The 27,705-nt window shown below is 35.9% G+C and overlaps 3 protein-coding genes across 4 annotated transcripts; 1 reads left to right on the top strand and 2 right to left on the bottom strand.

The window, feature by feature from the left end:
* Nucleotides 1–723: 723 nt before the first annotated feature.
* Nucleotides 724–4,204, top strand: LOC135691267 (UPF0669 protein v1g209471). The gene is made up of 2 exons (XM_065209083.2): nucleotides 724–2,368; nucleotides 3,507–4,204. The coding sequence occupies exon 2, from the start codon at nucleotides 3,508–3,510 to the stop codon at nucleotides 4,063–4,065; it is 558 nt and encodes a 185-aa protein (XP_065065155.1). The 5' UTR covers nucleotides 724–2,368; nucleotide 3,507; the 3' UTR covers nucleotides 4,066–4,204.
* LOC135691176 (uncharacterized) lies at nucleotides 3,571–11,752 on the bottom strand. 2 transcript variants are annotated; one of them, XM_065208977.2, is made up of 3 exons: nucleotides 11,372–11,752; nucleotides 10,490–10,571; nucleotides 3,571–8,400 (listed from the first exon to the last, which is right to left on the bottom strand). In XM_065208977.2, exons 2-3 carry the CDS (start codon nucleotides 10,569–10,571, stop codon nucleotides 6,278–6,280), a joined length of 2,205 nt encoding a protein of 734 aa, XP_065065049.2. In that variant the 5' UTR covers nucleotides 11,372–11,752; the 3' UTR covers nucleotides 3,571–6,277. The 2 variants fall into 2 exon arrangements, with proteins under 2 accessions (XP_065065049.2, XP_065065041.2); XM_065208969.2 differs by having other exon boundaries at nucleotides 11,409–11,752.
* A 3,416-nt stretch (nucleotides 11,753–15,168) lies between these two features.
* On the bottom strand, nucleotides 15,169–15,666 carry LOC135687633 (transmembrane protein 229b). The gene has a single exon (XM_065204241.2). The coding sequence runs from the start codon at nucleotides 15,664–15,666 to the stop codon at nucleotides 15,169–15,171; it is 498 nt and encodes a 165-aa protein (XP_065060313.1).
* Between the last annotated feature and the right edge of the window lie 12,039 nt (nucleotides 15,667–27,705).

Genomic DNA, 27,705 nt, shown 5'->3' with positions numbered 1-27,705 from the left:
CATCTTCTCGACCACATAATATCAAAGTTTTACCAGTTGATATAGCTTCAGATGAATGTTGCCATCAGATACTTGATGCCATACCCAAAGATGATGATATAAAATACCTGGTACAAAATGCTGCAGTAGGAGTACCAGCAAAGCTTCTTGAAATTGTAGAAGAAGATTTTGAGTATGCAATGAAAGTTAATGTCACAGCCCCTTTATCACTTACGAAGGGTCTTTTCGAAAGACTGAATAATGCTAACGGACGAATTATTCATCTAGGGACTGGAGTAGCATTCAGGCCTCAGCTTGGAACGACAACCTATGGAGTAACCAAGATGGCCTTCTATCGCTTGTATAAGCAGCTCCAAGTGGAACTCCAGGATACAAATGTCAAAATTGCAAATATTCATCCAGGAGTTGTAGATACAGAGGGCTTATGTGAGCATATAAAACATGCCACAACAAAAGGCCTTCCACATGTGGAGTACTTTAAAAAAGTACAACAAGATGGAAAAATCCTTTCTTCTTTAGATGTTGCAAAATTTATTAGATTTGTGCTCTTAGAGACATCTGATAATGAATTTTCAAAGGACTGGAGTGTCAATGATGAGTCTTTTTGGCCAAACTGGAAGAAATCTGGCTAAAAGAATAGCATGCACCAGTCAACCAATTTTCCTTATAGTTTTATTTGCTTATTATTTGGTCCTTATAGTTATGTGAAAATGCTTGAATATAAATCTAGAATATAGTAGAACTACCAGAATAACATGTTCTTAAATAAACAAATCTTCATAGATTTCAGTAAATACAAAGTAGAAGTAAAATATCATCCTTGATACTGTTTGTATTTTTGCAAAATAAGTCACATATCCAGTAACTGACTTAAATTTTTCTCTATTATGGCTTTAAATATAAATATTATGCATTATGTGTGAAGAACAACAATGAGCTCAAAGAAAGCTTGCAAGGTAACCTAGATAACTTAAATATATTTTCAATGCTGAACATTAAATGATATGTAATGTCTGCCACAGGTCAGTAAACTGATACCATGTAATGCAATGTTGCACGACAAACCTTGAGATATTCACAAGGAGAGAATCAAATTACAGGCTTGTTGTGTGACATCTAGTACATAATTTAATTCATGCTAAATGTAAATACAAAACGTAATATAAATAACCAAGGATTCTATATATTCCTTTCCAATTTCCTGGGCCTCATTTCCATGGTCCAGAATTAACAATGGTAGCATAAGCACAATGAGGAGCTTACTTGACCACGTTATATCATCAAAAACTATCTATCAGTTCACTTAAAGAATTAGTTCTAATAAGGAGACAAATAAGCAAAATTCTTTAAGAAAGCAACTATTTTTACCAGACAAAACTTAACATGTACAAAATATATTAGAAATGACTTCAGGATTTCATGATTTTACACGAATGTTTCTACATGGATGAGTGGGTTTGGTTTAGTTTGACATTCAAGTTGTCTAATATCTGTAGACATATTCCATCTGCGTGCTTTTGCACATGGCCATGCAAAGTCCCTGTCTGATAACATTTGACAATTTTACCACTACAAATTTATAAATGTGTGTGACTTCAGGCGAGCGGTGGCAAATTTTCAAAATGCACCTGTTCATGCAAGAAAGATAGTTTCCACAGTCTAACCTTTTGTTAAGCAAAAATTTACTTATTAGGAAGTTAAGGATTATGAATAGATCATACCCAGTCACACATACTGTATACTAAATTGAACACCCAGGTTTAAAAATCTTTTTTAATTGATTAAAGAAACTGTCTGTTTTGATTTGTCGTTTCTGCTTTGGCATTCTCCTCATTATTGGTTGCTTGGCTTTATTCACCACATCTCCTCAAAGTTGTGTCTCTTCATCTTTCATTTCGCAAATATCTTCATGGAAGAATCTACGTAGGACGGCATGAAGATATATGCAGTATACAAGGACATAATTAAGATACACAACAGCATCATATTGAAAAAGTTTCGTTCCCAAGGCTCCAACATGTATAGGCCTGAATTAACTTTATATTGGTACCACTTTAGGCCTATCCATTCATTCAAACTCTTTCTTTTCTTCGAAGGCATATTCACGTCTATTTGATGTCTTCGTATAACGACTTTTGAGAAAAATGTGAAAGATACACTCATTGAACATAAGCGATGATTTGGTATGCACCACACCCTTTCGCCATTCAATCGTTTCGATCGTGTAAATGTCGAGTCTCGTTTTTAGTTGGCCTCTTCTTGCAGCAAGTTGGGAAACGAGAGAGGCAAGCCAAGCAAAGAAATAGGCAAGCCATTGTGAATTTAAGTCAGTGGAATACTGTGTAGTGTGACATGGAGGGTTGCCCAGGTACGTTAAAGGTGTTGTTAAAGGGTGTGGAATTTTACAAAGTAAATTTAACTCGTATGCATGTGAAATGCATAGAAAAATAATGATTATATAGGCTAAATACAGTAGGTCTGATTTTTAGGCCTGCTACAGCAGATGACCTTTTTTTTGCCAACAAGGTAAATTTAATCTGTAAAAGCAGATTTTTGTTCGTTTCTACGGATTTTTGTTTAGTCAATATTTTTGAAAAAAATTCGCCTTTGTCTATCACAGTTTAGATCTTTGAAATACAGAATACTGGTGTAGACAGAGAGAGGGTAAACATGATTGGTCACAATCCGGGGTGCGGGTCGGGTGTATTCCATGTAGCAAATCCGGAAGGTCTTCGGGGTGGAGTTACGTTATTTGGCGGGGCGTTGGCGTGAGATAAGCATCTGTTGGCGTTTAGAGTAAACAGTTATTTTGGTAAAATGGTGCAGTTTTTTAGCACAAAGCTTTTTCTTTGACTGTTTATGTATTGTATATAGACCCTACTACTGTGGAGCTGCATCACTGCCAATGTATTAATAAATTGCCTTAGAACTTTGGGGTGGTGGGGTCAGTGTAGTGATTGCATGTGAACCTTGGTGTACACCCAGTGGCGGCTTTAAGAGGGGGCAACTAGGGGCAGTTGCCCCTCCCTCGACGAGTTGAAGCAAGTATGGCACCCTTTTTTGGAAATTGTGCGCCCCTTTTGAAGAATGAAATAAGGTGAAAAAGTTTCTGAGACCAATAGGTTAATTTGTTTCAAGGATTACTTCAAAGTTATCTTGTTAATTCCGAAAATGGATCTGAAATTGTTGTATACAGCGTTCTCTTGTCTTCAATTTTTGAAAATTTTTCAGTGCCCCCACTACCAACTGCCCCTCCTCAAGTTTGTTCTGGATCCACCCCTGTGTACACCACACCTTTACTCAGCTTACCTTTGGAGTGAGGTTTACATGGGATACACCATGGGCCACAATTTCTGGTGTTCATGATTTCTAATGATTTTTTGTTGGTTATAACCATGTTATCAGCATTTAAAAAAATCAAGAGGTTTCTTGTCAATATGTATTAATGTAATTGCTTGGCTGATCATGTAAGCAGACTAAAAATTTGGTTTGGCTTTTTACCTTAGAATGGTGATATATCAAGTATACATGAGAGCAAATATGCGACTGCCACTATACTTCATGTCATGCCTTCTTGTCACCATGTGCATGAAGATGAATTTGACATCTGGGGAAGACATAATCTCAACTCATACTGGGAAAATTGGTCCAGGAAATTATACATACTTTGTATTGCATGAAAAAGGAACAATTACACTTATTCTTGAAAGCTTAGTTGGTGATGCAGACATCTATGTTTCAAAAGATGTAGAAAGACCATCGTATCTGGAATATGATTTGCAGTCAACCACTTGTGGTCTTGATATAGTGACAGTTCCAAAGTTGTACAAAAGGCCAGTTTATATAGCTGTCTTTGGTCATGTTTATGCTGGAATAACAAAATACAAATTATCAGCAATTATGAACTTTGAAGGGTCATATGAGTCAAGCCATGTTGAAGCTTCTGAAACTGATTTCACCAGCACTTTTAATGATGATGATGATGAAGAAACACAGTCTTTCAAATCAGTACTTTGGACAGTTTTGGTTGGAATCCTCAAAATAATTCTTGAGATAATTTTCTAGCAGTTTTTATCAGAAAGACAGTATAAATGTAAATTTGGTAGAAAAATTTGTTAAAGACAAGCTTTGCAAATGGTGAAACAAACTTAATATCATACATTTAATAAAGAAGGCATATACACATTAGATAACTCCAAAAGCATGCAATACATTTGTGGTTTCATTGATCATATGAAATTATAATACATCTGATAGATCTAAAAAACAGTTAGAAATTGCTAAATGAGCTGTTTTGTTTTGAATAGAATCTCTGAAATTTTCCCCCAAATTAGCAGTTAATGTTACCAATCATTATTGTTCTACAGTTAATATCTGATGAAAGGCTTGGGCATTATATCTTCACAAGGTTTTTGCTCCAATTCATTTTCGTGGTTTAGAGGATGATTTTAATTCATATGGTCTCAGTACCATATAGAGTTTTATACAGTCCATATTTAGGTTTTTATATGGCAACTTAGAACCGTCGAAACCAAATCATAATTTTTTACAACATGCACTTGAGAAATTTTTACAGATCCTCGATTTGTATGGCTGTTGATGAGAGATGGAGATATTCTACCACATCTATATGTTTTATCTTTTTTAAAGTGCTTCAATAATTAAATGCATACACTGGGTGGGATGGGTTAAGCTGTAATACATACTTTATGAATACCTGGTAAATCTGAAAAGCTTTTCTTGACTTTTGCAAATCATAGAAAGAGTTTTTAAAAAGACCTTTCACTGTAAAGTTATAATATTAGGTAATGTTTAGGTAATGAAAAGACTTTAAGTGACATCAAATTTTATTGTTATTGGTTTCTCTCATATCTGTGCAAACAAACAATCAGTCTTGAGCGAGAAGAGTAATTAAAAACCAGTTCTTTGTTTATACGATTTTTTTGCTTGCTATAGCACAGCCATTCTCAACCTCCAACCTGCAGGCCAACTTTAACATGATAAAGATAAAGAAAATGGTGGAAGATTTGTGCCAACGTAAGAGATCTTTAAGACAAACTTTGTTGTATTCATAAAACAGGTTTGAATGGTGTTAGTTGCTCTTGCAGCCACAAAATCTGTGTTAAACTTTATCAAAGGCTTAATAACTCATAATATACCTCTCTTGTCATCAAATTAGCAAATATAATTGGCTATTAAAGGTTTCCGCGTTTTCAATTTTCACCTTCGTTCAAAATCGAAACCACAGAAAAGGCGGAAATCAGTCCTAGCGGATTTCCCAAAGGGTTTTCCTACGAAATCTTGTCTGTGCTTGATAAGAAAACAAATCGGGGACATTTCATCATTACCTTACTGGTCTAGCCGGTGAAAATGGTGGAAGATTTGTGCCAATGTTAGAGAGATGTTTTGGACAAACTGTGTTGTATTCATAAAACAGGTTTGAATGGCGTTAGTCGCTCTTGCAGCCACCAACTCTGTGTTAAACTCATTATATACCTCTCTTGTCATCAATTAGTAAATATAATTGGTTATTCAAGGTTTCTGCGTTTTCCGCATTTTCACCCTCGCTCAAAATCGAAAATGCGAAAAAAGCGGCAGTTCCCGTAAAAATAAGGTCTTATATCTCAATTCTTGAGAGAGCTCTGTTGCTTTGTTTATGTATTTCCATTCCAGAAGCTTAAAGCAAAATTTCACTTTTCTGTGTGTTCCGCGTGTTCTGCGTTTTCCACGTTTTTGACCTGGCCACAGAAAATTCATGGATTTTATGTTAATTCTAGATAGACTGTTGGTTTGCAAAAGAAGCATTTTTCTAAATCTTACTGTTCACTACAATAAAATTAAGGGCAATGTGAGGTTCTTTCCTGCCAGATAGAAGAAGTTATTGACAGCAAGGATAGTTGCTGATAAAGCCAGTCGCTTGTTTCATCTATCAAATATGAGTCATTTTATTTATATCAAAAAATATTTAAATTTGCCAATTGTCTGTGATATAACTTTTGTGAAGGTGGTATATAATAGGACCAACCCATGCTAAGACGCTGGGAAATTCAGGAATTAAGCAGAAGTTAATAAACTTTATAAAAGTCTTTAATAGTTCAAAGTTAATCATCATCTGGAAACCAAATTTGATACAATATTTTACATTTTACCTGACCAAAATGGCAATGCTATTGCAGGACTACCCCTTTGCTTAAACTAGAGGCAGCATTCACAAACAAGTTAAACTACTGAAATTTATAGTGTAAACATAATATAAGTATCAATTTGTAGATTTGTATTAAAGTTCAATATGAAGTCCTGTCAAATGTTTCATTGCATTTGATATCATGTCAACAGTATTATCCAGGCCCATAGTTGTGGTGCTCCTTAGCATAGCAAAGTTCAAAAGGTCCTCATAGCTCAGGAAGCTAGCTATCTGAAGAGCATTCTCAATTTTGACAAACTTCTTTTTAAAATCAATTTCTTTTGGCACCTGAGGAAGTAATACTTTCTTTGTTATTTCATCCAGTACAGGAAGAAACACCTGTACAAACATGGCAATAGGTGATGGCAATGGCGCATACCTTAAATAATTCTTGTGGTACTTTGCCATACAGTTTCTGGCATACGTTAAGTCAAAAAGGAACCTTATGATATTTTCCTTTGATTTTTCACTGAAGAATCTTGAAATATGTTTCATGAATTCATCCGTCCATTGTAATGAATCTTGCACTTTTTGATGTGTGACCTCATTAAGTGCTTTCTTGAAGAGCAATGCAGATTTTGTGGAAAACTGGTCAAGCTTGTTTGCATTTTCATCTTCCTGCTCAATGCCTTGCTTCTTAGCATAGAACTCTTTAATATCTTCAATTGTTTGGCCACTTGCTGCTATTGGGTCTGCTATAATTTTTTCAAGCTCATCCAACATCTCTTGTACATCTTGCTTCTTCAAATGCTTAAACAAGTTGTTTTCAGGTATGAAATAATGTTTCAGTTCCATCTTCGACAATGAAGCCTTTAGAGACTGCAGCAGCAACAAGCAGCAATGTGCCCTATTTTCAGGTTTCCACAAGTTTGCATCTGTTTCTTCTAAAAGCCAATAAAAGACTGTCTTTAGGTGGTAGGTTGTTATAATTTTTGGCTCACGCCTAAGTTTCTCGTAGAAATACATTTTGAAAACTCTGTAGCACTCTCTTTGAAACACGGTCAAGGTCTCTGCAAGCAATGTTTCAGCCATATTGAAAGATAAGCGAAACATTGTTGATGGGTCACTATTCTCACTTTTTGAGGGCTTTGGAACCAGATGAAATCCTGCTTTAAGAATTTTGGAAGTAACTTCTTGTGGTGGCCAAGATTGTTCTTTAACACGGAGGCCCCAATTGTTAGCAATTGACGGAAATCCTTCACATGATATAGCTGGAACCAGGTCAAAAGACCCTTTCATTTCTTGATGCATGGAAAACAGGTGATCATCTTCACTTATCACATCTTCTGATACAATCATCTGAAAATATTTAGATATTTCTATGAAAATGTTTTCTTCTTTTGCATCATTAAATATTTTAGGTAATCTTTCATTCTCGCGGTAATATCCTAAAGCAGCAGGGATTAAACCATTGTCAAATTCAGGGCCAAGCTGCAAAAGAGTTTCATAGCCATTTTTTGCTCTTAATGTGCCAAAATTAGAGGATGTCTTTGCAATATGCATAAAGACATCAATAACTTTTTCTGCATGCCTCTTTGACCTCTCATCCAAAATAGGTATTATATGTTTCTTGTAGCTGTTGCTTAGCACATAAAAGTATTGAATATCCTTGTCGATAAGGTCAGCTTTCAAAGGATCAAGCTTAAAATCTGTTGAAGATTTCCATGACAAAACACTTGCTACCTTATCTCTAGCTGCCCTTTTAAACTCATGGTCAAATGATTCCACAACAGAAAGAGGTAGTTGAAGAGTTTTATGAAACCAAATTGATTCAAAACTTCTAAGGCTATTTGCATTCAGGTACTTAGCACCTTCCCTATTCACAAAAGGATACATCCTCATTTTAAGTTGCTTGATTCGGTAAAAACCAGGCTCTTCACATGGCAACAAGGCATCTTGTTGGAACTCTTTTGTCATCTTTGGGAAAGAAGACAGTAACAAAATGTCTGCATCTCCCTGGTTGCTTTCTGAAACACATTTAAGCATCTGAGATGCACTGCCAGTGACTTTGAAGTGGCTAGTGCTAGCTGAGCCAACTACTTTTGAAATAAACAACTCCACCAGTTTTGGGTAGTAGACATCATCTTCTGTTTGAACATAAGACACACCATGCTCACCTCTGACCATATTTTCAAAATGACTGCCCAGTTTCATGACTTTGTCAACAGAGAGCTGTGACTTGATATCTTCCAGTAACATATTGGACTGGTTTTGATCTGTTGAATAAAGATGGGAATATATCAATCACATGATATTGAATTATGGTTGAAGATAAACACAATTCCAAACATCTACAACACTCTTTGATCTCTTTGAATTCAGCTTGTTCTCAGTGTAGTGTTTTGATACATTGATAGGCAAAGAAAGGCACTGCATATTGGTTTGAAACCGTCTTTACAGCAGTCAATTTAATTGCTATAGAAGCCACCAAAATTGGAACTTGAAAATAGCTACAAGAGGGAAAAGCCATTAGTATTGCCAGGAATAAATCAACAAAACCCTTGGATATGTACATTGATTGTTCTATTTACTTTTCTATTGCGTTGCAAAAGCATAAATTGCAACAAAATAATTACACTTATCTGTCACTAATTATGTATGAACAATCAAAGATGGGTAGGACAAGAAAGATGAAGTCTTATAGAATTACAGAGACAGAAAATTCCTGCCTTTTTCTCACGGATCAGTAATTGAAAAATTTGATTGGTTAAAAAAATCTTATGATGTAGTTAGGATTACAATTCATGTTTCTTAAAAGGATTAAAATTAAAGAGCTATTAGTAGTAAAGACCAAATTCCTAAGGAAATTTTTCAATTTTGAATATTTTTTTGACGGCAGACAATCTAGAATTAGGAAGCCAGTTACATTCATTTGAAGTTAAACATCCAAATAAATTGTGTGTTATGAGTTCATGTGTGTCTCATTGTGTGAGCTGTGATTTCTGGCTTATGGAGTTGTGATTTCTGGCTTTTGGAGCTGTGATTTCTGGCTTTGCTGTCTATTGCCCCTCAGTCACTTCAGTAAAAGCAAAGGGCTTTGAGGGAATGCTTCCAATACATTTTCACAGCAAGATTGTTCAATGAAACACTTCATAAGCAAATTTCACCAGCTTCCAAATTGCACAAGTGTCAGTCATTTCCTGTGTACTGTTGTTGAGGAGTTGGAAATTCAACATTGTTCAATTTTGGTTTTTCAAAAAGGTACATCATCGAAATGATTTACATAAAGTTGCAAGTCACTCGTTTGTTGAGGATGATAAAGTTAGCTTTTGAAATTGTGAAATATGCAATAAGTGCTTCAAAATTAAAGCTGGTATCACTATTCATGTAACATGGTGCACTTTACGAAGCAACAGAAGAAAAATGAAATGAAATCCCAACAAATTTTGAAAAAAGCATACAAAATATACAAATATGAAAGTTAATATTACATTAAACAAGAAGATATAAATGAAATAGGTATTGACCTTCTTGATTGAATTGAAACTTTTTCATATATAAATAATAATGCTAGTCTTTTCTTTGTTTTCACCTTGTTTTCTAGCTACAGTTGAAGATCTAGCAACACATACACAGAATTGAAATGTGTTTTGTGCAATTTTATGGTACCAAATGTGCAAGCCTCGAAATAAGGACCTTTTAGCACTTTATCTTGATCAAAAGAGGTCAAAAAAGTAAGGAACTTCAAGATCTAGTGGTAACAAGAGGTAAAGAGCGGTGAAACAATTAGCAAGACTTGCAGAGGGCATCCCCCATTCTGTGAGCTGCTGTTGGAAATGAGAGGAAAGCACACACTAGTCAATCAAATGTTCCAAAAATGTAGCTTTGTTAGTTCTAGGTAGTTGATGGTCACAAGATGCAATATGAGTGGAGTTGGAAATTACAGAAAAGCACATACCAGTCAGTCAACTGTTTTAGACATGATGCAATATGAGTAGGGAGAAGACACTCAAATCATCATTGGCTACATGAAAGCAAAATACATTTCAAATTTATCTCTCCATAAGAGAATGGTTTATAGTAATCTTGACTCTATTTTCAGCTATAATTTTAGTCAGTCCCTCTTGATGGAATCAGTCAGGAGTCTAAATTCTTTGGACTAACTAAGTTATTTATAGAATTATAAAGAGGTTGAACACTCTCTGCAAAATTTGCCTATGTTTTTCTGAGGAGATGACCCTGAGGAAAAATCCTGTCTACATGCTGGTTAATCCTTGAAGCTTGTAGCTATTATAGCATCTTCCTAGATAGTAAAAGCCTTATTTTAGCTATTCCCTGTGATTAAAACATTAATAAGAAACATACCTTTTTTAGCAGCCATAGTTCCAGACAGAATTGCTATCAGTGCAGAAAACAGCACCTGCCAGTGCCTAAGAACTTTTTTCATCTAAAGAGACAAAAGGAGATCAATTCACACCACAAGTCAAATAATTTCCTTGAGATCAGTTTTCAAAACGTGCTTTAACATATTTCTCTGTACTGATGTATTGACAGAATTCTTATTCCTTGATGAACAAAAATCATACCAGCGAAGAAAACTAAATCTAGCAATCAAAGATTTATATTTCTTCTCTCCAATTGTAGGTTGAACTACAAAATCGTATACAAACATAATGATAGGGAAAAGGCACCATGAGGTTGTGTAATTATACTTTCATAACGAATAAGGTTCATAAGAGAACTAAACGAAGAGTAAATCATTTTTGGAAATCGAGTGAAATACATTAGTTTTGTAAAAAATACTGCTTATAACTAAATGTTGGCCCAGAATCGTCCAATTTTCAAGATTTTTATAAGAATATTGCTCAGCCTCAGCTCGCATATTTGTCTCATTTTCTAGTTGTTGCCAGTTTTGCGATGTTCATAAATAGGAATCGCAGAACTAGCAAATCTAGTTTTTCCAAAAGCGTGGTTTTTATTCAAGACCAGGCAATGTTTCCCTGAAACCGTATCAGGTTTGGAAAAATAAGAATACTCTAAGAACAAATTCAAGGCTGAAAAAAATTATAGTATTCTTATAAAAAAGAGTTGAACGTGATTGCTTTGAAGTCTGAACTTCGAGCCTAAAAATCAAACGGGTTAGTTTTCAAAAAGAAACAAAAATGTTAACCGTTTACTGTGGTAATTGGAATAGCAGTTAACAAAACAGCATAATAAATTTTTTTAAAAAGGTAAGTATTAGCTCACGCAGTAGTTGTCCCGAGGTTCTTGGAGGCTTACTTACGGTTTTAAACTGATAGTCTTCGTTGCTGGCGTTGCATTATATGTATAATCTTTTTGCCGAATTATTTCCTGGTTTCCGGGAAATCGCTCTTTCTTGTTTCAGAGAAGGAACGGGAAGCCTAGCGGTGACTCAACATAATGATCGCTGGTTGAAAGGAGCGCGCTGGGTAGTCCCCTTCTTCTATCACGTGGTCTATCTCAGAGGCAGTAGGGGCATGACTATCTCAATTCCCCATGACTAGCTCAAAACGCATCATCTATCATCTATCATGCAGGCACACAGGGGCTCAGAAGTTGACTCACTTCTAACTCCCGATAAGCTAAATTTTGTTTGATGATTTTGTCTTAGTTTGTAACACTGCATGAAGGTTTTTGAGAAAGATTTGAAAAAGATGAGCATTTCATTGGGGGAGGGACAGGGGCGCAGTGGCTGGGGGGGCAGGGGGGCAGCCGCCCCCCCTGGCAAAAAATTTGTCGGATTGTCGGAAAATCCAACGTTTGTCGGAAAATTTGAAATATTAGACAAAATGTAAGGTTTTCATCGATCCTGTCCAGAAGGTCGCATATTTTTTTAAACCTGTCGTAAAATAGGGCATGCTCAACCCTTCTTACTTATTTTCATTAGAGTATTTATCGGAATTATCGCATTGCTGAAATTTGTAAAGGAAATTAACGCTCTGGTCTCAGTTATTTTATAAACTACCATTTCCGACAGTTAAAATTCAACTCAGTTCATTTCGAAATGAATTCGCTGGTGTTGTAGAAGACGCAAAAAGTTATTATTTTCGCCATGACTTAGAAGAGGAAAATTTTGTCGAGCGACGAATACGCAGAAAGAAAAAGATGCCAGGGGAAAATTGCATAGATGAATTAGAGGGAAATAGGGAATCCGTATATCATCGTGATATCAGCTATCAGCTCAATGAATACAATATTTACGTCTCATAAGGCAATTTTGACAGATTTTGCCTTGCTCAACCCTGAATGTTTTCAAAAAACAATTGAAAGGCAATTGTGTGCAGTGTAATTCAAAAAGGTTGCGAAGAATTACGGCCTGGATGACGAAAAATTAAGAGATGAGTACAGCTCTTTCGCCAATAATTACCGTAAATTTTGGAAAGTTAGAGAAAAGAGCAACCCTCTCCCGGCTGCAGAAGAAAGAGAAAACTTTTCAGTTCCATTCAGTTCTTCAGTTGATGATAAGTATAACCTGCAAAGTGCCTTTCCACAGCTGGTCCTTCTTTACAAGGTTCTCTTCACTTTGCCAATAGGTTCAACAAACTATGAAAGAGCTTTTTCAAAGCTGAGGATTGTAAAAAAATCGGCTACGGTCAACGATGGGACAAGACCACCTTTCCTCTCTGATAACAATCAACGTCGAAAGTGATATTTTCCAGTCGATAGACTATGGTGACATCATCGATTTGTATGCTGCCACACCTCTTTTGAGAAAGATGCTGCTTGAGTAACAGTTTATATAAATTCAGTTAAAAGAAAACTATTATTTTGGACGCGTTATATCTATTTAAGGTTTAGCATAAATAGATGCAAAGTAATTATGATGCGATTTAAAACTTGCCAAAAAAACTTTTTGCTATAAACAGCTATAAACACTGACTTGACAGTTTATTGTCTAGTATAGCGAGAAGACTTGTAGGGTGTAAATTTATAACTAGTTGCAGTTTTGTTCATAGCGATTTATATTTGATAAGTTTTGTTAGAATAAAGGCTATTGTTGAACTTGAAGGTGTATAACGAACGATCCATTCGTTAACGATTTCGAGATCCATTCGTGATATTGTAGTATCAAGTGTTGCAGTATATGCAGCAAGGGTAATCTTCAAGGAATGTATTAAGAAAAAATTTGTCGGAAAAATCATAGTTTTATCGGAATATTTTCAGCTTTGCCCACCCAAAAAGTTAACTCCCACTTCGCCCCTGGAGAGGGATGTAAGATAAAAATCTGTCAAAAAGATGGGTGGGGCAATGTGGGTGGTACCCTTAAAACTAAATTATGGGCTAAGGACAGATTTGCCAAGAGTTTATTGTTCCAGAGGAGATTTGTGAGACACTTCTGACTTACGGTTTTAAACTGATAGTCTTCGTTGCTGGCGTTGCATTATATGTATAATCTTTTTGCCGAATTATTTCCTGGTTTCCGGGAAATCGCTCTTTCTTGTTTCAGAGAAGGAACGGGAAGCCTAGCGGTGACTCAACATAATGATCGCTGGTTGAAAGGAGCGCGCTGGGTAGTCCCCTTCTTCTATCACGTGGTCTATCTCAGAGGCAGTAGGGGCATGACTATCTCAATTCCCCATGACTAGCTCAAAACGCATCATCTATCATCTATCATGCAGGCACACAGGGGCTCAGAAGTTGACTCACTTCTAACTCCCGATAAGCTAAATTTTGTTTGATGATTTTGTCTTAGTTTGTAACACTGCATGAAGGTTTTTGAGAAAGATTTAAAAAAGATGAGCATTTCATTGGGGGAGGGATGTAAGATAAAAATCTGTCAACAAGATGGGTGGGGCAATGTGGGTGGTACCCTTAAAACTAAATTATGGGCTAAGGACAGATTTGCCAAGAGTTTATTGTTCCAGAGGAGATTTGTGAGATACTTCTGACTTCCCAATCCCCATAACATGACAAAAAGTCATATCAATGACAGTTAACTAAGAGTGAAAGCTTTTTGCTACATATGGTTTATATCTAAGCATGTGCTACCTTGAAGCTTTATGACAGAGTTGATTCACAGCCCCACTTTTAACATTTGTCTCTGGTTGCAGGCTTTTAGTCATGCCTTTGTTGTGCAACTTGCTCACATTTTCTCTAAGTATATTTTCAAAAATCCAGTTATACTTTCACTAATTATGCATTTTCTTGGGTGGTGAATCTAAATATCATAGGATTGGTAAAACTCATGTTACATAGGAATTACAATGAATGTTTTGATTGTCCTACTGTGTTACTTATATGAAAATGCTGCAATAAAGTTTAGATAGGAACCTATATTATTGCTGTAGATTGATAAAAGACAACAAATCCTTACATGAGCTGGTTCTACAGTAATTTAGTAAACTGATCATAAAAACAAACAACTTTGCTGCTTGGCACAAATGCTTTTTCTTCAAGAAGAGCCAAACTTTGGAATGGCTTCCAAGTTGGGTCAAATCAGGCATCAATTCTTAATGTTCTCAAAGCTTCCATTTAGGGAAAAGTCTAGTTTAAATTTTATAGGATGTTATCATATTTATGTTGGTCTTATGTATGGGTAGCATTACATGCTTAGATTATTCAACAGGATGACTCTAAGTTGCAAATCTTGAGTTATACCTTTGCTCAATGTGATCATCACACACCACAGTATGTATATAGTTATGTATAATAAAAATACATTTGTTACAACTGAATTCAGTTTCACTGTACTTTTTCAATGATTTGTATTTTTAATGCAGAGTCCCATTAAATGAAAAAGAGAATAAGCACATTAGGTTCTTATACCATCAATATGTTTTCAATAATACAAGACAAATAAGACTATTTCACAAACACATACTGTCAACCAGGGACTGCAAAAGCAGGGGGCAGATTGGGGTAAGGGTTTAAAAACAAACACTGAAGCATCTTTGTCTTGGTTTTTAACTAATTTTCTAGCAACACTCCCCCCCCCCCCCCGTTTGTATGTCTGCTATGATCCCTGTTGCCATACTTTTTTTCACAGATAAACAATCTTTTATTTGTAAAATTTGCTTTCTTTCTTACTCCAATTTAGTTTTATCAATGTACTGAAGACTAAGTGCACTCTGAATAACGATTTTTTCACAGACGGCCGTAGCCAGTGACCATAAAGGTGCATAATCAAGAGTTATTAAACCAGCTACGTTATACTTTGTGTAGTCAGAATAATTCCATGGGCAAGCGTTGAACTGCCGAAGTATAACTCCGGTTGAGAACTCCCATGCGTACGTCCAACATACGTAAACAAGAATTCGAAGTGCCAAGGGCCAGTCACGCAAGTGGAGAAACATATTCTCCATCATGTAGATTGAGATACCATACATTGGAAATGACCAGAGTGACGTATATCCGTGTAGTGTCCAAGCACTCTCATATTTTGGATCAACCATGAACCAAACAGCTGTGAACACAACTTCTGTGAAAAATCCAACTAGGCCATAAAATATAAGTTTGGACATAACAGGTAGGCCTTGATTCTCTATCGTTTTAGGCCTCATAAGTGTTACCTTTAAGCGCATTTTATCGAGAAGGCGCATTGTAAGCAGCAATATATAATACTTCTAACATAAATTTAAAATTTACAATTCAAGAAGCTGCTATTTTTTCGGACATCAATCGTTGATCGTTGTATGTTCATTTTGCATACGCATGCGTGTTCCATGCTTAGAAAATTATCAGAACTTCGCTGTATCAAAAACTACGGTGGCCCACAGGTGCCACGGCAAAACTTTCTCTCTCACGGCAAAACTTACTTTCTTACGGCAAAACTTACTTTCTCACGGCAAAACTTACTTTCTCACGGCAAAACTTTCTTTTTTCACGGCAAAACTTTATTTCTCACGGCAAAACTTTATTTCTCACGGCAAAACTTTACTTCTCACGGCAAAACTTTCTTTGAATTTAATTTATTACTTAAATTAAATTTATTTTGAAAATTTTATCTCGTGACATTGGATTCTCGTCGTCGTATTGCTTTGTTCCTTTTGCTTTTCTAACATAGGCGTAGTAGACAAGGGTCTGGGGAGATAAGGGGGCTGTAGCGGCAACTGTAGTTCCTCAACACTGAAAAGTTTCCAAAAAAGCGATAATCAGGCAGAAATCTACCATGATTCAGTCAGGCAAAATTTTCATAAACAATGGATGTTGTTTGTTGGGCAACCACTTCGATTTTTTTCTCCCCTTATATTATGCCCATGCTTATTATTTCATTAAGTACCTAGCCATCAACCCACCCTGTGAGTAATACGATATGATATGATATTAAACACAATACCCAATTTATAGGTTTTTTACAAGCCACAATCGAGCGTGCCAAGTGCACGTACGTGATTTTTTTGCACGAATTTTATGTGCACGCCAATTTTCAACGAATTGATCTTTTTCACTGCTTTCAAAACAAAGGAATCAAAGACCTTGCATGCGGTACTGTTTCGTTGAGATAGGCATATAGGCCTAGCCTAGCCCAACCTAGATAAATTTTAGAACATTTCTGGGCTGTCTTTCTGCAAGAATTATCAAGAGAAGATGTAGGTATTCGCAAATTCTGCGAAGTTTAAAACGTCTAAAGCATTGATTAGATCTAAGTATCACGTACACAACAACACGTAAAGAAAGTTTTGCCGTGAGAAAGAAAGTTTTGCCGTGAGAAAGTAAGTTTTGCCGTGAGAAAGTAAGTTTTGCCGTGAGAAAGAAAGTTTTGCCGCGAAAAAGAAAGTTTTGCCGTGAAAAAGAAAGTTTTGCCGTGAGAAAGTAAGTTTTGCCGTGGCACCTGTGGGCCACCGTAAAAAACTCGTTTTGACAACTTTTATCTTTTTCACTTTTTCAAGTACATTAAGCAATAGCGTAGTCAGGGTGGTATGGTAATGGTAAGGTTGGGGGGCAAAGGCGAGAAGAGCAATGTAAAATTGGGGTTCCTCACACTTTTGAACGCCAAAAAAGTGTCCCTTGTCAAAGAGACTTTTTGCTATTGCGTAAGGGAGCGTCCTTACGTTGAGCAAGGTAGGTGCTCCCCAAAGAAAACTTCAATCTATAAAAGCCTCAGCCTCTTCATTTCGAGCTACGAGTTCTGGTGTACTGCAGTTTGAAGATTTTAAAAAATTTTGGGAGTCCGTAAAACCTTGAATGCTCGAATGGATGAGATGAGGCTTCATCGCACCTATTATTTGTGGCTACTCTGCTTTTCACAGTTAGTTTTTGGATTTATTTGGTGACGGTGAAATGGATAATAGAAAACAAAACTTCTCTTTAGTTACTTTTGTTTCTAATCTTCAGTGATAGTGAAGTTAGATTACAAATACCTTTGAAAAATTCAAACATTTTGAGTCATACTGAAGCTTCTCGTCTGACACTCTTCAGAGTATAAAACGCCGAACACAGATCGAAAACTTTACGCTAGAAAATATATATACCCAGTTGTGGATCAAAATAGGCCAGTCAGCATCAAAAGGTTTTCATCACAAGAATTCTTTGGTCAAGTATTAGTATTTGCTTCCAAAGAACAAGCTTTAAGGTGTAGAAAGGGGGATGCTGCAAGTCATTAGGCATGCGATAAAGGTTTTAACGTTTTGTATATCAAAAGCAAGATGCTTATGCGTTCTTGATTAAAGTGCAATATAAAATAGCTTGTTACAGGGTGTTTAGGAATAGTTATCCACTGTCATACGTAGAACAGATTTCACTTTTGTCTGATGGCCAAATGGAAACTACTATTAAAAAAAGACAACATTGGGAATATTACATACTTGATGGTCAAATTTAGACGGTCCTTAAAAACCTCCTCCCCTAAACTATGAGCTAGTGAGCAATAAAAATGACCGTGAATGTTTATGTTAACCCCCCCCCCTTCCCCAACCCGTCTTTGATTTTAATTGATATATGAAAGTTCCCTTTCCCAGAAGCCAACACCATCAAGGTCCGGAATGGATCAGTCTATTGTCTATCTGATAAAGCATATCATGCTTTAGAAAATTTTCAGAAAAGTATCAAGTTGTGATCTTGATTCTTTCAAAATTATCAAACTTTATTTTCCCAGTTAAAATTCGCGAGCCTCGCACCCCCCCCCCCCCCCTCATCAAAGTAATTCCTATTAGTTGTAAGTGAAGTAAACAAATATTTAGTCATTAGTCGTGGGTTTTTGCACATAATTATTCGTTGCCCAGTTGGCAAAACAGTCTGTTAGTCAGCTAGTTTAAACCCCTTCTGCACTCGAATGTTACGAACCCCCTTAACTTCGCTTTGTTGACAAGCCGACCATTGCTCGGCTTTGCCCACCAACTTTTTCAGCGCTTGCTTTGTGCCGGTGTCATATGCGTTTCTGCATGGGCATGCGTTTGTGCATGGGCTGAGACACATATGCGTTTCAAATGTTAAAGTGTAATGGCGGACATGGAGGGCCTAGCTGTGAGGCACACAACGCGCACATCCAATATAAACAATACAAAACGAAATCAAAGTTCTAGAAATTAACAAAATATCAAATACTCAAATAAATAAACCTCTTGACATGATAAACTCAGAAAACGAAATTACAATCATGCTATTGATAAGATGAACAACTACCATCCGCTTAGCCCATGCAGAAATGCATAGAGAATTTCAGTGTTATGCGTTTCTGCATGGGGCATCTAAAATCAAAACACCATCGAATTTCATCGCAAATGACTGTTTACTAACAAGAAATGATTGCAACAATCTGATATAGGTCAAACTTTTCCATGCAAGTAGCATTTTTGAATTTTTTATCATTTTTTGTAGTTTGCCTTAGGCCCATGCAGAAACGCATAGAGAATTTCAGTGTTATGCGTTTCTGCATGGGGCATCTAAAATTAAAACACCATCGAATTTCATCGCAAATGACTGTTTACTAACAAGAAATGATTGCAACAACCCGATATAGGTCAAACTTTTCCATGCAAGTAGCATTTTTGAATTTTTTATCATTTTTTGTAGTTTGCCTTGGGCCCATGCAGAAACGCATAGAGAATTTCAGTGTTATGCGTTTCTGCATGGGGCATCTAAAATCAAAACGACACTGAATTTCGTCGCAAAAGCATGTTAACTAACAAGAAATGATTGTGAGAATATGATATAGGTCAAACTTTTCCATGCAAGTAGCATTTTTGAATTTTTTATCATTTTTTGTAGTTTGCCTTAGGCCCATGCAGAAACGCATAGAGAATTTCAGTGTTATGCGTTTCTGCATGGGGCATCTAAAATTAAAACACCATCGAATTTCATCGCAAATGACTGTTTACTAACAAGAAATGATTGCAACAACCCGATATAGGTCAAACTTTTCCATGCAAGTAGCATTTTTGAATTTTTTATCATTTTTTGTAGTTTGCCTTAGGCCCATGCAGAAACGCATAGAGAATTTCAGTGTTATGCGTTTCTGCATGGGGCATCTAAAATCAAAACACCATCGAATTTCATCGCAAATTAATGTTTACTAGCAAGAAATGATTGCAACAACCTGATATAGGTCAAACTTTTCCATGCAAGTAGCATTTTTGAATTTTTTATCATTTTTTGTAGTTTGCCTTAGGCCCATGCAGAAACGCATAGAGAATTTCAGTGTTATGCGTTTCTGCATGGGGCATCTAAAATCAAAACACCATCGAATTTCATCGCAAATGACTGTTTACTAACAAGAAATGATTGCAACAACCTGATATAGGTCAAACTTTTCCATGCAAGTAGCATTTTTGAATTTTTTATCATTTTTTGTAGTTTGCCTTAGGCCCATGCAGAAACGCATAGAGAATTTCAGTGTTATGCGTTTCTGCATGGGGCATCTAAAATCAAAACACCATCGAATTTCATCGCAAATTAATGTTTACTAGCAAGAAATGATTGCAACAATCTGATATAGGTCAAACATTTCCATGCAAGTAGCATTTTTGAATTTTTTATCATTTTTTGTAGTTTGCCTTAGGCCCATGCAGAAACGCATAGAGAATTTCAGTGTTATGCGTTTCTGCATGGGGCATCTAAAATTAAAACACCATCGAATTTAATCGCAAATGACTGTTTACTAACAAGAAATGATTGCAACAACCCGATATAGGTCAAACTTTTCCATGCAAGTAGCATTTTTGAATTTTTTATCATTTTTTGTAGTTTGCCTTAGGCCCATGCAGAAATGCATAGAGAATTTCAGTGTTATGCGTTTCTGCATGGGGCATCTAAAATCAAAACACCATCGAATTTCATCGCAAATGACTGTTTACTAACAAGAAATGATTGCAACAATCTGATATAGGTCAAACTTTTCCATGCAAGTAGCATTTTTGAATTTTTTATCATTTTTTGTAGCTTGCCTTAGGCCCATGCAGAAACGCATAGAGAATTTCAGTATTATGCGTTTCTGCATGGGGCATCTAAAATCAAAACGACATCTAATTTCACCGCAAAAGCATGTTAACTAACAAGAAACGATTGTGAGAATTTGATCTAGGTCCAACATTTCCATGCAAGTATCATTTCTTAATTTTTATCATTTTTTGTAGTTTGCCTTAGGCCCATGCAGAAACGCATAGAGAATTTCAGTGTTATGCGTTTCTGCATGGGGCATCTAAAATTAAAACACCATCGAATTTAATCGCAAATGACTGTTTACTAGCAAGAAATGATTGCAACAACCCGATATAGGTCAAACTTTTCCATGCAAGTAGCATTTTTGAATTTTTTATCATTTTTTGTAGTTTGCCTTAGGCCCATGCAGAAATGCATAGAGAATTTCAGTGTTATGCGTTTCTGCATGGGGCATCTAAAATCAAAACACCATCGAATTTCATCGCAAATGACTGTTTACTAACAAGAAATGATTGCAACAATCTGATATAGGTCAAACTTTTCCATGCAAGTAGCATTTTTGAATTTTTTATCATTTTTTGTAGCTTGCCTTAGGCCCATGCAGAAACGCATAGAGAATTTCAGTATTATGCGTTTCTGCATGGGGCATCTAAAATCAAAACGACATCTAATTTCACCGCAAAAGCATGTTAACTAACAAGAAACGATTGTGAGAATTTGATCTAGGTCCAACATTTCCATGCAAGTATCATTTCTTAATTTTTATCATTTTTTGTAGTTTGCCTTAGGCCCATGCAGAAACGCATAGAGAATTTCAGTGTTATGCGTTTCTGCATGGGGCATCTAAAATTAAAACACCATCGAATTTAATCGCAAATGACTGTTTACTAGCAAGAAATGATTGCAACAACCCGATATAGGTCAAACTTTTCCATGCAAGTAGCATTTTTGAATTTTTTATCATTTTTTGTAGTTTGCCTTAGGCCCATGCAGAAATGCATAGAGAATTTCAGTGTTATGCGTTTCTGCATGGGGCATCTAAAATCAAAACACCATCGAATTTCATCGCAAATGACTGTTTACTAACAAGAAATGATTGCAACAATCTGATATAGGTCAAACTTTTCCATGCAAGTAGCATTTTTGAATTTTTTATCATTTTTTGTAGCTTGCCTTAGGCCCATGCAGAAACGCATAGAGAATTTCAGTATTATGCGTTTCTGCATGGGGCATCTAAAATCAAAACGACATCTAATTTCACCGCAAAAGCATGTTAACTAACAAGAAACGATTGTGAGAATTTGATCTAGGTCCAACATTTCCATGCAAGTATCATTTCTTAATTTTTATCATTTTTTGTAGTTTGCCTTAGGCCCATGCAGAAACGCATATGGAATTTCAGTGTTATGCGTTTCTGCATGGGGCATATAACGAGAGGGACGGATGTCTGATTGCAAAACACCATGGACAATCATCGTGAAAAAATATTGATAACAGAGGTTGGATTAATTAGCCTGATTCGATTTAAGTTACGACACAAGTTGCAATTAGTATTTGAAATTTTTAGTTTTCCCACTATTTTAAATATATGTTTTCGCAATCATCAGCTCGCATAAAAATTGAAATTAAGTAATTTTCACCGAAAAGCAATATTGGTATTTTTATGGAAATCCCTGTTCGACCATTTTGCATCAACTGCTGCATCCCATATTTCTGTAACCCTAAACCTTTTGGCAGTATTAAAAATGTTTGGAGAATTTGTTTTTGCCAGGGATGGCACTATCGAAAAAGTTTTGATGTATTGAAGTTTATGCCTTACATTATTGCTGACAAAAGATATGCCAGTTTTTCAAAAGGAAAAATATAAATAATCGCACAAATTTAGAAAATCTTTTAGAGGCAAAGCAGCCTATCAATGCAGGCTTTTAATACGTTTTGAATAGAGATATATGAGAGGGTTAAACAATGCAAATACCTTATACGGAAAGAGCTTTTTGCAATTAAACATTTTAAAGTCTTCGAAGCATCTCTTCCTGTTCTTTCTAAGGACACTTGCAAGACTTGATGGGGATAATGTCGTTGGGTTAATAAAATGAGGGGCCCACGAGACTTGACCTTGGAAAAATTATAAAAACCATGCCCTTTCAAACACTAAATGTTGTATGTCTTGGTGTTTCTTAACGGTTTAGACTCAAAGATTAGTGATGTTTCTGCTGGTTTAAATTGTGCTTGAATTGGTAAAATTTTCTGTTCCCTTTTAGGTTATTGATAATAATAAGATTCTGAAAGAGGAAAACTTGAATAACTGAAGAGTGCTTTTCATGAGGGTTTTCTATTGAATTTACTATTAAAATTCATTAAGTGTTCCAGAGAATTTCAGCTGAACATCAGGGTAGCATTTTTTAATGAGCTTAGTAATGTTTTTCTTAATGCCGAGGCTATAGTTTCCTAAAAATGGTAAAACGAACAAGAGAAGCTATTTATTACTGTCAAGGTTAGAAGTTTTGGTAGTAGGTTTAAACTTTTTGTCAAGAAAGACACGGATTAACTTATCAATTCGTATTCAGACGCCTAAACCTAATTTATTTATCTTTAAAGATCGTCACCCTCCACTTTTGTGCTCTAACGTTATTTACAAGTTTACGTTTAGTGGCTGCAGCGCCACTTATTATGGTAAAACATCTCGAAATCTCATGATTCGATGTAGAGAGCACTTGGGAATCAACAAACATGGCCAGGGTGTTAAAATACCTAGCCCTTTCTCCATTCACGATCATATATCCAAAACTGGAGCCCGCATTAAAATCAAACTCTTAAAAAAAAGATCTTTCCTTAAGAGAAGTTGGTGTCTTAAAATTAAACTAACTTACTAGAAGCAATTTTTATCGTTCAGATGATGAATGATTAAAAACCCATATTGGTTTTTACGCGCTTTGTTTTATTGCGTAAGAAAGTTATTATAATATTTTCCCTTGCAAGTGTCTTGCTGAAGCTTTATGTTTGATATTTCCATGTGCGAGAATGCTTTATTCATTTGGAAATGTCACAATTTCTCTCTGCAAGAGGTAAGTGCGATGCAGCAGAGAATAGAAAAAGCCACCAATGGGTCCCTCCTGTATAAGCCCCCGACAAATCAGCTCCCATATTGTTAAGCCCTACTTGAGGCTTACCGCTGAAAAATGTACATGATTTTAGCCAGTGATAAATTATGTATTCAAAAAAAAATTGTTTTGATGATATTTTTGTTTTGTTTTAAAGTCTAGGCAAACAGTAACTTTTCAATACATAGCTTTTAAAATTTCAATTTTTTTCAGGCAGCGCTATAAAATTTTCAAAAAAGCAAATTTGCTTTAGCCCATTACAGAAACATCTACAATTACAAGAACCGCCCTCCTCCCAGGGCCAAATCGAGTATTAATGGTACTTGGAAAAATAGTGCCTCCAAATTGATTCAAAAAGCTGCCACTGGGAGAGGCCAAAATAGAAGAGTGATTAACAGAGTCGTGGCGAGGCAGGCCTTGTTAGAGAAGGGGGGGGGGGGTTGTTGCCTAAAAAATTTTCTGAGTGAAAAGAAATTCCAGCAATAAAGAAATTTCGAAATTACTTGAAGATGGCCTGGTTTTTTCGATTTGGTACCAACAAGAAATATTGAAACCTTCGCGGGAATATCATCAGGGAGGGATTTCAGCGGCAATGATTGGGGGGTGTTTGATTGGATTTTGGTGCCACACATTTCATGTAACTGGAAAATGATGGAAAGGCCCATTTTAGAAATAAAACTTCTCTCTTCAAGGATAAGAAGTTAGGAAGATAAAAAAGTAAAATTGTTCCATTATTTTCTCGCTATTGACTACCAAAAATAGTTTTAACCGAATCAAAACAAAACTTACCAAAGGACACACAAATATTGGGGGGTGGCGCACCTCCTACAGCCCCGTCCTGATAAATATGTCCCTGAATATCATATTAACCAACGAAGTAACAATCATTGCCTGATTCTTTATTGATCTCTGAAGACGTAGGGCTCTGAACTACATACAATATTTCTTCCATTGAACTGATTTTCCCCTGAAAATTACTATAAAACTACTATTGGGGGGCTGTGACAACCCAAACCCCACAACCTTTGTTCGAGACACCTTCAGTGATAAGAAGAATAAGGCATCAATCTGAATAAGAAATCGAGCTTTAAAAACATGTCCAACTGTTCTGTAAAACATCTAGTCATGCTTTAACTCGTATTTCAATTTTCATGGAGCCTGAGAAACTAAAACCGTTGATGTCTCAGATTGGCTTGGGTGTTTCGAGAAAGAAATTTGAACTATAAGATAAACTGAATTTAAGAGAGGGGCTTATAATAGCATATATTTATGATGCTTCTAGCTTTGAACAATTATTCGAAACTGATAGCTCTTTAAGCGTTCATAAATTGAGCCTGTATTTGCTTTTGGTAGACGTCTACAAAACAAGATCACATATATGTTTTAGCTTCATAAAGCTAGCTTTGGTGGAAAAAGTTCCTTACAATCTAACGTCTCTTGATGAACTACATTTGTCAACTTGCCTTGGAATCAATATCAAACGATCATTTTTTTAGAAAAAAGTACGAGAAACACTATGACCAGAGTCGAAAAACTCAGACTCTCTTTAGATATTCAAAATATAAATTTATAAAAGCCCATAAATGTAAAGCTTGCAAAAGCAGATAGTGTAAGATATTTTATTCAAATTTTGGTTTGTTTATTGTAACAAGTATTTCACTAATTTTAATAGTAAATGTTTTCAATAGTAAATTTTATATTTTTGTAAGTGATTGGTAAGCATTTTCAGCCTTATTTATTTGCAAACCTTAAAATATTACTGAAAATAGAGCTGTGGAGGATGTAAATCAACTACTACTGGTTTACTTTTTTATCAGAATGGTAGGAATTCTATACCATCTGTGATTTATTCAAAAATTGCCCAGAATTTGATTCCTTGACCTGTGTAACAAGTTTATCTGGTTCTTTAGCCAAAAGAATAGTCGTATATCAGCAACTAATTTTATATCGTCGGCTTTGAATTATGGGAATCCTTTTGGGGGAAGCTCTTTGTGTAAATCTGCATAATTTTATCCGTGTAACGCATGATATTATCACATATTCTTCGCTTTATGTTAGCTAGTTGCTGTTTTCTAACTAACAAGTCTAATTTTGTTATTAAGGTTTTGTGGCGATGGTTTTGTGGCGATGGATCATTTCACAAACCTTTATTGAAAGTTGTTAGGAAACGCACATCCGTTGAAACACATTTGTGTCCTGTCTAACGCATATGCGCTTCACGCCATTCACAGCTAGGCCCTGCATGTCCGCCATTACACTGTAACACTTGAAACGCATATGCGTCTCGGCCCATGCAGAAACGCATGCCCATGCAGAAACGCATAGTACACCGGAGTTAAAGACTGGCAGGTACCGAAAATTACCCATGTACCAACATGATTATTCAACTAATTCTTTTACACTTTTTTGACCCTTTTTAGAGAAATTTTGCTATTACATGGGTGCCTTGTCTATCCAAAGATTTTCCTCACTGGTCCTACATCTTCTTCAACATGTGAACATAAACATGATGATATACGCTACTTATTTTCAGGGCCGTCGAAAGCCACCTCGAACTCAAGTGTGTTTTACAAAACTGGGCCACCCATAGAAAACGTTATGTGACCACGCCCTTCAGCTTTTCAAAGAACTAGGGAAACGCCCTATTTAGGTATAAATGTTACAAACGTTTTCTAAGGGTTTCAGACACAACTGTGCAAAAACATTATTTTTATGCGTCAATGACACGTGAACATCTTTTTTCTCTATGATAAACTTATAGGCATTGATTCTTTATAAAAGAACAAGTTTTCTGCATCGTATATACTATAGATCTTGTAAAAAGCTGATAGTAACATGGTGTAAGATTATTACGAGCCGAATCGGAGCACGGGCCTCGGATCTTTTGACCCTTCTAGCCCCCTCTCAAGTTTATTTGACATGTTAGGGTAGAGGGCTCTTCCAAACTTAGGGCCTTATTGGCAAGGGGTGGAGAGCACAATATTTTTTATAAGAAAATTGCTTTAAAAATATTCAGGCTCAGAATTTCCATATTTTTACGAATATTTTAAGAACATTGCTCAGCCTCAGCTCGCATATTTGTGTCTCATTTTTCAGCAGTTGCCAGTTTTACGACGCTTAGAGCAAAGAATCACATGAATGATAATTCTCATTTTGTCAAAAAGCGGTTTTTTCTTGTAGGTATACTGTTAAAAGATTTTTAAGGCCAAAGCGAAAATTTCTTAAGAATTTTAAGGCTGGACAAAATTTATAGAATTCTTATGCAAAGGGTGTAACGAGAATCTAAGAAAGTTATACTTATTTTTAAATTCATATTCAAGTACTTATGTGTCGATACTCGCTTTTAACAACAAAACTGCCGTTGAATATCATTATATCTAACTTTGAAACAGAGTCAGGTTATTTTTCATCTACTCGAAGTCTAATGGAAGGTAACTTGTCGTACAATCAGGCCCAGGGGAATCACTCAAACTTTTTATATACGTGGAGGTCCATCCTCAGATATGAAAATTCACCTAATAGTATCAAAACAAATTTAACAGAACCAAAATATCAACATAAAAGTGTTGATAAGACCAAAAAATATCAAAATACAAAATCTGTTGCTGAGCGCATAAAAGACCACTAGTCAAGAAACTAATACTGTTTTCTATAATAATCAGTTTAAACACATCTGTTCTTTTATTCATGTTTTGATATTGTTATGTGTTAGCTGAACCTATAATTATCAAAAAGGTATATCAGGCACCGCGGAGCAGGAGGGGGGCTGGGGGGCACTTTTTGCAAGAAATGCCAAGTATTTAGTAATAAACTAACAGTAAAGGTTTTTTATACGGTTTTAGCCCCCCCTCACTTTTTTAGACCCCCTACTTTTCTCAACGCTCCGCTGTGCCTGTATATTATTAAATCAGGTAACCAAAATTATCGGATCACAAGAAAAATTCTTACCCAAAATTATTGGATAGACACCCTGTATATAAAAAGTTCAAGTGAACCCCTGGGCCATCAGGGATGGTTGCTATGAAAAATTAAGAAATATGCAAAAAATAAAATGAGTCCCCCAACTCGATGCATCTACCCACAAGCAACTAAATATACCTAAAATGTTCAGTTCAGGTCCATAATGTAATCCAACAACATGCA

Source organism: Rhopilema esculentum, chromosome 10 (genome assembly GCF_057945365.1).
Source record: "Rhopilema esculentum isolate cy_ngs chromosome 10, ASM5794536v1, whole genome shotgun sequence".
In the NCBI taxonomy this organism is placed as follows: Eukaryota; Metazoa; Cnidaria; class Scyphozoa; order Rhizostomeae; family Rhizostomatidae; genus Rhopilema; species Rhopilema esculentum.
The sequence above is the reverse complement of the archived record's forward strand: the minus strand, read 5'-3'. Positions and strand labels throughout refer to the sequence as shown.

Bases quoted from the DNA above. Each gene is read 5' to 3' on its own strand.
- LOC135691267 (XM_065209083.2), top strand. From the start codon at position 3,508: ATGGTGATATATCAAGTATACATGAGAGCAAATATGCGACTGCCACTA.
- LOC135691176 (XM_065208977.2), bottom strand. From the start codon at position 10,571: ATGAAAAAAGTTCTTAGGCACTGGCAGGTGCTGTTTTCTGCACTGATA. The intron at 8,401-10,489 runs GTATGTTTCTTA...TTTATTCAACAG, and splicing joins AACTATGGCTGCTAAAAAAG to ATCAAAACCAGTCCAATATG.
- LOC135687633 (XM_065204241.2), bottom strand. From the start codon at position 15,666: ATGCGCTTAAAGGTAACACTTATGAGGCCTAAAACGATAGAGAATCAA.